The sequence below is a fragment of the Panthera uncia genome (assembly GCF_023721935.1).
Source record: "Panthera uncia isolate 11264 chromosome D3 unlocalized genomic scaffold, Puncia_PCG_1.0 HiC_scaffold_9, whole genome shotgun sequence".
Taxonomy (NCBI): domain Eukaryota; kingdom Metazoa; phylum Chordata; class Mammalia; order Carnivora; family Felidae; genus Panthera; species Panthera uncia.
The window spans coordinates 4,810,077-4,820,076 of NW_026057587.1; the positions used below are offsets into that span (position 1 = coordinate 4,810,077).

The 10,000-nt window shown below is 54.5% G+C and overlaps 1 protein-coding gene across 2 annotated transcripts; it reads left to right on the forward strand.

Annotated features, from left to right (window-relative positions):
- The first annotated feature begins 329 nt into the window (after positions 1–329).
- Positions 330–7,943, forward strand: PGAM5 (PGAM family member 5, mitochondrial serine/threonine protein phosphatase). 2 transcript variants are annotated; one of them, XM_049620714.1, is made up of 6 exons: positions 330–567; positions 3,518–3,696; positions 4,637–4,762; positions 4,867–4,955; positions 5,074–5,207; positions 6,907–7,943. In XM_049620714.1, the coding sequence occupies exons 1-6, from the start codon at positions 377–379 to the stop codon at positions 7,055–7,057; spliced, it is 870 nt and encodes a 289-aa protein (XP_049476671.1). In that variant the 5' UTR covers positions 330–376; the 3' UTR covers positions 7,058–7,943. The 2 variants fall into 2 exon arrangements, with proteins under 2 accessions (XP_049476671.1, XP_049476672.1); XM_049620715.1 differs by having other exon boundaries at positions 5,077–5,207.
- Positions 7,944–10,000: the final 2,057 nt, after the last annotated feature.

The following is a 10,000-nucleotide window of genomic DNA, read 5'->3' on the forward strand; positions in this document are numbered from 1 at the left end:
CCGCGGTCCCCCCTTCTGTCTCTCACACACACACCCCCGCGGCCCCGCCGCTGGCTCTGGCGCTCCCGTCGGGAAGGAGGCTCCACGCGGGCAGCGCAGGGCAAACGGGAGGCGCCGCGTGAACGCTCGCCGTTTGAAGGCAGGAATGACTAGCACGCCGGCCTTCCGCACCGGATCCGGGGAAAAGGTCTCCGCCCCGTCGCGCACCACACCCCTTCCACTTTGTTTCCGGAAGTTGATTTTGCCTGGCCGGGGCGGGACTTCCGTCCCGGCGCTGTCAGCCGGCCGGAAGCGGGCGCCGGAGGAATCGTGTCCCCCGCGGCGCGCCGTCCTCCCGCGAGCGCCTGCGCGGAGCCGGCGCGGGACGGGCGCGGGCATGGCGTTCCGACAGGCGCTGCAGCTGGCGGCCTGCGGCCTGGCCGGAGGCTCGGCCGCCGTGCTCTTCTCGGCCGTGGCGGTGGGAAAGCCCCGCGCGGGCGGGGACGCGGAGTCGCGCGTGGTCGAGGCGCCGGCGTGGGCGGGGTCCGCGCGCCCCGGGCCGGGCGTCTGGGACTCCAACTGGGACAGGTGCGGGGCCCGCGGGTGGCGTCGGGCGCGTCGACGGCCGGGCGGTGGGGACCCTGCGGGCCGCCTGCCGTCCCGTTGGGTCTGAGACGGCTGGTTCCGCCGAGGCGCGGGCGAGACCGGCTCGCGTGCGGGCTTGTGTTCCGGATCTGGCCGCGAGGCCGGCTGTGGGGGCGGGCGGAGGCGCCCGCGGCCCCCGGAGCCTCGGCTGTGCCGCACGACCCCGCCGCCGAGCCCGGGCCGCCGAGGCTGCCTCCTCGGGGTCGTGTTGAGAGAGCACTGCGCTGCCTGCGCACCGGGGAGCCCGGGGCGGCGATGGTGGGCGGTGGACGGAGGGCTTAGATCTCCCTGTCTTCGTTTCCCTCCCTCGACTTCTGAACGCGCGGATTGGAGGATCCTTGCCTCCCAGCTGAGCGGAATGGGGACGAGGGGCCCAAAGGATGGCCCCTCAAGGGACCTGTGTGCAGGGAAGATGTGCGTCTTGGAGACGCGCGTGAGCCTTCGGCCACACGTGCTTATCGAGCGCTTGAGATGTGGCACCTGTGATCAGGAAACATTTTTTAGTGTTATTTGATGTTAGTGAATTTAAATTTAAAAATCAAAGCAGTGCAGGTTTTTAAATATAGTTTATGTGTTGCAGTGGTGGTATTGACACGTTGGATTAAATAAAGTAAACTTTTGAAATTTCACCTGTCCCTTTCTACTTTTTAAAGGTGGCTTTTTGGAAACTTACATTTGTTGCTGGTGTTCTGTTTCTATTGGACAGCACTGGTCTGGAGTCTGGGAGTGGCCACTGTGGGATGGTTTTCGCAATCCCAGCTCCTCCTCTGTCGTTTATCTGAATGAGTGCACAGAACTGGTATTGACTAGCAGCCTAGCTGTATCAAGAACTTCACGGGTGTTTTCTTTAGAACCTTTAATTAAAATAAAGACTTAGAATACGTTTACAGGAAAATTGGAAAGATAATAAGCGTTCCTGTATACTGCACACCTGAATACCTCTTTTACTAACATCTTACTTTAGTATGGTTTATGTGTCATAATAAGTGAACCAATATTTGTGTGTTATTAACTTTTTTTTTCTTTTTGCGGTTGTACTTTTTTGCGGTTTCTTCAGTTTTCAGTTATTGTTGTCTCTTCCAGGATCCCACGTGACAATTAGTCATGTCTCCTCAGGCTTCTCTTGACTGTGGCAGTTTCTCAGACTTTCCTTGTTCTGATGACTTTGACCATTTTGAGGATGGTTATCGGGAATTTTTTTTTAATTTTTTTTTTTTTTTTTTAATGTTTAGTTTTGAGACAGAGAGAGACAGAGCATGAACGGGGGAGGGTCAGAGAGAGAGGGAGACACAGAATCGGAAGCAGGCTCCAGGCTCCGAGCCATCAGCCCAGAGCCCGACGCGGGGCTCGAACTCACGGACCGCGAGATCGTGACCTGAGCTGAAGTCGGACGCTTAACCGACTGAGCCACCCAGGTGCCCCTGAGGATGGTTCTCGGGAATTTTATAGAACGCCCCTCAAATGGGATTTGTCTGTTTTTCTCATGATTGGACCAGGGTCATATCCTTTTTTTTTTTTTTTTTAAACATCAGTACAACTTCTGAATTTCTTAGGGCTTTTTAAGGAAACAAGGTGGACTTTGATTCTGTTTGAAGCAGCACTGGACTCACTTTATTGGTTGAGGCTGACACACTGTATTTGTTCACCAAGTCTAGATTTATGAAGGGGGATGCTGTCTGTGCTGGAGAGTTCCAGGACCTCATCCAGTGAATTCTCCAGCCTCTTCCTGAAGAACCTCATCCAGTCTGGGCTTTCTGTGTCTGTGCCTGCCATGCCCAGGGGTCTTCTCTGGCTCAGCCCTAGGTTCCCATGTGGCATCTCGGCCTATCTGTATTAGGGCACCCCAGGTTTGCCCTGAAGAACCCTTGAGTCGCCACCCCTCCCCCAGACCTTACGCTTTCACCACTGTCTCAGCTGAGTATGTTCTTTCCCTAGCTCTGCCCGTGACATAGACCTTTAGCTCTTACTAATTTCAGTTCTGGGAGCCACCAGACATGCTTGTCTTCATGACATTTGGTCATTTCTCAGCATCTTTCCTGCTGCTGTCCCCCCACTTTCCCATCAGCTCTTTCTCACCTTTCCAAGAGTGCCACCCAATCGACTTCGTGATGCTGGGAACGTCTTCCTCCTCACTGTCCACCATGATCGCCACTATCCCATGTGCTGCTGAGCATTTCAAGTGTGCCTAGCGTGACTGGGGAAATGGGAGTTTTATTTTAACTTTCATCATCTTGATTGTAAGTAGCCACATGGCCAGGGGCTGTCATTCCTCTGTGTCAGCAAGTTCATACTGGCCTTCTTGTGGGCACTCCCCCAGCCCTCCCTCCGCTGCCCCTTCCTGTTACCTGGTTTCATTTTCTCCACGTCACTGACCACCTGGCTGTTACCAGTCTTCGCTAGAACGTAGGTAGCACGAGGGCTTCGCTTGTCTGCTTCATTCGCTGATCACCCCAAACAGGCCTGGTGCTTGGGTCTGTGCAGTAAATGAGATGTGCTCTGGGAGGAGGGACTCTCAGGGGCCAGTGGTGGAAGGCAGAGGACAACTGGCTTGTCCCTGTGCTTTCCTAAGACAGAAAGACTGGCTTGCCGGAAATCTCCAGACTGAGTTGTGAACAGGGGTCACAAAGATGACACCTCTCCTGTTTCTTTTTTTTTTTTTTTTTAATTTTTTTATGTTTATTTTTGACAGAGAAAGAGAGAGAGAGCGAGCATGAGTGGGGGAGGGGCAGAGAGAGGGAGACCCAGAATCTGAAACAGGCTCCAGGCTCTGAGCCGTCAGCACAGAGCCTCACGTGGGGCTCGAACTCACAGACAGTGAGATCATGACCTGAGCTGAAGTCGGACACTCAACCGACTGAGCCACCCAGGCACCCCTCTCCTGTTTCAACATTAGGCGAGAACCGCTGTCCTTGGTGAACCTGCGGAAGAGGAACCTGGAATCTGGAGAAGAAGAACTGGCCTCCAGGCTGGACCACTACAAAGCCAAGGCCACGCGACACATCTTCCTCATCAGGCACTCCCAGTACCATGTGGATGCTTCCCAGGAAAAGGACCGCACGCTGACGCCCCTGGGTACGTGCTGGTCGCACCGGGCTCCTTTGTACCTGTGTCAGGGGCCTGACCAAGATTCAGGCACGGTCATTAACAGTGATCGTCAGCCCGACTGACACAAGACAGTCGTTGAAAACACCCTCGGCTTTAAAAAATAGATGGTGAGGCTTGCGAGCGATCAGATCTGAGGCATAGCAGAGGTGTTCTGTACCCCCGACGCCCTGTGGGTGCCTACTGCGCACCCTGTGTGCTTGACTCAGCCTGCTGCTGAAGACCCTGTGTCTGCACACGCAGGTCTGTTTAGAGTCGGCTTTGTGATAAACCGACGAGACCGGGGGACAGCCTCTCTAACTGGCTAGAAGTGCCGCGTGTTGCATTTTCTGGCCGTCGTGAGCGGCACTGCCGGGCATGCCTGTCCGCCGTGTGCTGCATGCAAGCATGTCTGTAGAAGAAACTCCAGGAGGAGAAGTGCACAGTGGTCTGTGCTGCACTTACCCATTTATGCGCGTATTAAAAAATTCAGATGGCACAGAGGGTTCGGCAGTCTGTTCTCCAGCCTCCTGTGCTGGTCACTCTGAGGCCATCGGGTCTTTATGTGTTGACATCTGTGATGATTGCACAGCTGGTGGATCGGTGGCACGTTGCGACTCCATCTTTGGGCAAAACTGAATAAAAGTGGCATGAGGGACCCAGAAATAGTAAACAGGACCCTACCTAGACTTCAGCGAGCCTCAACCTTGGTCATTGTTTTCAACATTTCTTCTGGATGGGGCTGAAGGTAACTGGATTATCTCATTGGTCTAACCTGCTGAGTGCCTGGCCCCCAGTTAGGCCCAGGCCCCAGGAGGGCCTGCCCATCTTGTCCCCCAACCTTCATGGTACTTGGGTGAGGACTGGGGTATTTGTAAACAGAAGAGGGGCTGCAGCAACATGGAATTCTCTGGTGTGTTTCACCTTCAAGGTCGTGAACAGGCTGAACTGACGGGGCTCCGACTTGCAAGCTTGGGCTTGAAGTTTAATAAAATTGTCCATTCGTCCATGACCCGTGCCATCGAAACCACTGATATCATCAGCAAACACCTGCCAGGTGAGTGCCCTGCCGCCCCAGGCCCCTTGGCAGCAGGACTGAGATGGGAGGGCTCTGGGCAGCCTCTCCCGAAGGGGTAACCTGAGTCCCTGCTTTTCCTGCAGGCGTCTCCAAAGTCAGCACAGACCTGCTGAGGGAAGGCGCCCCCATTGAGCCCGACCCACCCGTGTCCCACTGGAAGCCGGAGGCTGTGGTAAAACCCCCACTCCCCCGGGGAGCACCCCCTGCTCCAGCCCCTCACTCTCTCCACACCCCTCGACCTGTGGCCTGCGTGCTGCCCCTATGCTTAAGATTCTCTACTCTGCCCCCAGCAGTATTACGAAGATGGGGCCCGGATCGAGGCCGCCTTCCGGAACTATATCCACCGGGCAGATGCCAAGCAGCAGGAGGACAGTTACGAGATCTTCATCTGCCATGCCAATGTCATCCGCTACATCGTGTGCCGGTGAGGAAACAGTACAGACGCAGCCGCTTGGCCTAGTGTAGGGCGGGCCGCCTGGCCAGTGGTGTTTCCTGGGTGAAACCCACATGGCCACCTGCTTAGGGCTCTGTGTGCCCTGGACTCCTCGCACCGTACAGTCTATTTCCCCCCATCTTGGGAGACAGTGCAAACATTCTCTTTCCAGTTTATACTGTTTGTATCTAGTACCCGCCAGTGGGTCCTGCCACAGCGGATCCTGTGGTGGCATTTGCCTGACGGTGCTTTCCTGTTTCCCTCATTCTGCATTTCTTCATTCAGATTCTTTTGTAAGAGCTCACTCTCACTCTGCATTGGTTTGCTTGTAGGATTATGGACTCACAGATCTTTAGTTGGCGCCGTGGGTCGTAACGCATCAGCACGTCGCTGCTCTGGCTGCCCCAGCATTGGCTGCTGGGCCTCACTTCCTGGCACTATAGTAGGTTCCGGAGCCCCCATGAGTGACGCCTGCCCTGAGGCGCAGCTGTGTGTCAGAGGGCTCTGGAGGTGGTTAGGCTGGCTGGCACTTACGTATCTGACCAAAGCTCACTTAGTGCAGAATGTGAAATAGCCGTAAGCCCAGCCAGCCCCCAGACCCACCAGAAAATGTGTGTCAGGCATTTGAGTAGCTGTGGGATTTCCCCTTCTCGTGAGATGACAAGTATGGCAGCAGCAGGACAGGACACAGCCCGGCCGGCTGGCCTGTGGTGCCGTCCAAACCTACGCCTAGGGTCTCTGCTGACCCTGCTTGACCCTCGGGCCTGTCGCCAGAGCTGGGGGGTGGGCGCGCGTACGACCTCTGGTGAGAAGCTCAGAGCATCCGGGGCAGGGTGCACAGGGACGCCAGGCCACATGGAGGGCGACTTGAGACGGGGCTCCACACCCTCCAGCTAAAGTGCCCCCAGAAGGCATAGTCTGGGAACTCCTGTGTACAACACACACCGTTTCCTCCGCGCCCTCCTGTCTGCTGCTCTTGGCATGCGTGGATCAGCCGTGTGTGAGCACCATGTTCTAACACGGCCTGGGGTAGCTGACGTAGGCGGCCATTAGGAAGTGACCCCAATGCTGAAAACATACGCAAAACCCAGAAGTAATCGTGGGTTTGGCGTAAAGGTGGCCCGTGTGACAAAGGGCTAGAAGGAATCAGAGCATCCCCGTCACGGTACGTACGTGAGGGCCCTGCAGAGCCTGGGGGAGACGTGAAGAAGACTCAAAAGCAGCACTAAGGTAGCTCTCCCCGAGGCTGTCGGCCGCAGGGTGAGCCGCCGGGATGGCGCTCGTCCACTGGGACATTCGGGGCTCAAAGGACGTCTGACGACTCAAAGGGAAGCCATTATGACACTGGGCTTTTCAGCAACTATCGCGCCTAAAAAGCATTTCTAAGAACAAGAAGACACTGTTCTAAGGATTATGCATTACACCACCCTGTTCCCGGCAGTGAGCGGGTCAGGAGTGGGTCTTCTGCACCGTCTGGCGCCCCCTGCCCCCTTCTGATTACACTGGAAAGAGATCAGCCACACTCACCTGTAGAAACTGTGTTTCTGACTCACCTGCACCTCTTGAGCTGGGTTGGTCCCCTGACTCGATGGGTTGGTGTCTGCCCAGCCCTTCCCTTTGCGGGTCCTGGCCCCGGGAAGGTCTGAGGGGTGACTGAGCTCCCTGTTCCAGCACGTTCTTTCTCTTCCAGGGCACTGCAGTTCCCCCCAGAAGGCTGGCTCCGCCTCTCTCTCAACAATGGCAGCATCACCCACCTGGTGGTTCGGCCTGATGGCCGAGTGGCGCTCAGGGCCCTCGGGGACACGGGGTTCATGCCTCCGGACAAGATCTCCCGCTCCTGAGGGCTGCCCAGAGGACCTGCTCTCCAGGTCCCCAGCCTGGTTCGCACAGGTGCCGCCACGGACACAGCTCCTTCCCCATCTTCCTTCCACAGGCTTTGCTGTGGTGATGCTGTTTCTCGGGGAGGAAGGTGAAAAAGCACGAATGTCTTTAGTATCTAAAATGTGGCGTTTCGGTCTGTACTTCGGCCCAGGATGGAAAAGGGAATCGTCCTGAGCAGATCAGCCTGATTTCTCTCTTGGGGTTCTCTGCCCTGTCTGCCAGGACGGGGCCTCACTGACGCTGTCTGCGGGGACTACGGCCAGTTTTCCCAGGCGTCTTTGGTTGTGACCGCTGTTGGCCACGTGAGCCCCTCGAGGCTGTCGGCAAAGTCCACTAGGCACGAGGGGCTCCACGGAGGAGGGGCCGCCAGTGCTTCCATTCAGAACTTGTCATACATTCTTCTCATTTCTTAAAACTCTATCACTTAAATATTTGTCAATTAAAGATTCTATTCATCTGGGTTCTTGCTTTGGTAACCACTCAGTCTGGAGTCCTGCACCCATGACACCGCTGGGTCTGAACTCCCCTGTGTTGTTAGGCCTTTCCCGGCACCTCAGAGCAGCATGACGGGTGAGGGAGGGGACCGGAGAGCGACAGTGCAGCCAGGGTCCTGTTTCAGTAAAATACCAGATACTTTAGTCTGCCTCTGGCTGTTAATCCTTTACACTTACGGATGAAACTGTTTAGACGTGATGTGTCCATTCCAAGTATTCTGTTAACTTAGGAGAAACTTCCTGTGAGGTGGTTATGAACATTTTCTGCAATCTGTGCAACTAATTGGGACATCTGATCCACTTCTCTGTAACTTTGGAAATAACTGCAAAATAAAATTTTATTTTACTGGTTTTTCAAGGTGCTATTGTGAATGTTTTAAAGAAAACAGGAGCCCAGACTTGCCAGAATGCTGCAGCAGCGGTGGCAAGTGTTTTCCACGGTGATGTGTTTCCTGGGGTTGACGGCCTTGCTGGGCGTGTACCCACCAGGGGCCAAGGCCCAGACCCAAGATGCACCAGCCCCACGGCACTTTCTAGAAAGTTGCGACATGCCAGGGGCTGTACCGGCTTCTCAGAGGATACAAGTGACAGGCAATACATCTGACCTCCGGTGTGCATGACGCATGGGAACCCGAGTCCGAGCCCTGGACCCTCAGACCAGCCAGGACCTGAGGTGGAGGTAGCAGGCCCTTCCCCTCCTTCCTCAGGGAAGTTGGTGCTGCCGCCTCTCTCATCTTCAGACCTGCCTTTCCGGCAGCATTTCACTTGACCTTTGAGATGCAGGGCAGCATTTTGGAAACCAAAAACAAGCCCACATCGCGGGGAGGCAGGTGAGGAGCAGGAGGTCGGTGCTAACATGGGGTCGGGGCTCACTGATGTCTGAGGGGACAGGGACTCCAGACTTCTGGGATGTCAGCAGCACTGTCCCAAGTTCGGCCCAAATGAGAGCTGTATCAGGAACCCACATCTGGGAACAAACAGCACTTGGTTCCTATGGTGGCCTGCTGCTTATTCCAAAATACTGTCTTCTGAGACCATCAAGAAAGGAACGGAGTGCATCTGTAAGCAAAGACAGTACTGGCGGGTTTTGTGCACAGCTGCAACACGCGGGTGTAAGACAAGGAAAGTGCAGGCCCGGTGAGCACACCCAGCTGAGGACGAAAGGGCAGTGAGTGAGCGATGGCCTCCGAAGCCACACCCCGTCACAGCAGTAATCCCACAACCCACCGTTTCCTCTCGAAGCTGTGAATGTTTCTGGGAGTATCTCCAATTATTCACGAGGATCCGTCTGTGGTCCTTGTTGGGGAAGGTCTTCAAAAAGACGTGACTGCCAGTCGACCTGTGAGCTGGCCCCACACACCCGGGGGCTCCTCACCCTCTCCCCTCCTTGGATATGGACTCCGCTCACCTTCCCTGCCCACGGAGCCTTGAGATGGTGACGTGGGACCGAGAACGTGTGTACAGCATGCGTGAGTGAACTGCTGAGGCTTCCACAGAAACTTCTGGAGGATGGGTGCAGGGGTCTGTTTCATCTTCCCACCCGAGACAGGCCTCCTGTAGAAGTTCTTTGGCTTGTTACACCTGGAGCGGCCGGCCTCTTTCTTGGTTTCTCTCTGCCCCCCGTACAGGGACCAGTTACACATTCCTCCCGGAAACTCCCAAGAGGGTTGCAAACCAACACCTGCCACGTGTGGTGGGCACTCATTCTAGAACAGCCTGGCTCTGGTTTTCCCCCAGGCGACGATGGCGGGGGCTTTCCTGTGTCCCTCGTGTGTCAGCCGGTGCCACAGCACCACTGAGTGGTCCCCATCACCTCTTCTGAAAAACTTACACTCCATTTGTTAACATCACGAGACCGGTTTCATTTCCAAGGGCGATTATGAAATCTGTGCTAGCTTAACTCGAAGTTTTTCACAACCATGTTAGGAACAAAAAGGGCCAAAAAACAGCAAATTCACCACCATCAGATTAATGTACTGTTTCACCACAACACTGCTTAAGATTTTACTAAAAACGGTACTTGCCCAGACACCAGTGAGAGCAGTCTTTCTGAAAGCTTAGAATTATTACCACATGGTTTTAATAATAATTTCATTAAGTAGCTTAAAAAACAATGCAAAATCACCTTAAGACACACGATAATGCATTCATTGAGGCCAGGGCCACCTTCTATAAACAAATGAGGAAATAGTCAAAGATGACCTAAAACCTCAGAAAACAAGAACCACAGTCTGCAAAATTAGGACAGAAACACTTTTAATTTCCATCTGGATATTTACAACAACATACAGGACAGTACGGTAAGGTTTTATAGAAAACAGATTGCCACTGTGAATATGCTATCTGTATTCTAATTTCTTTTGAGAACAAAGATGCCTTTTATAAACGCCATTGGCTTTTAGAATAGAA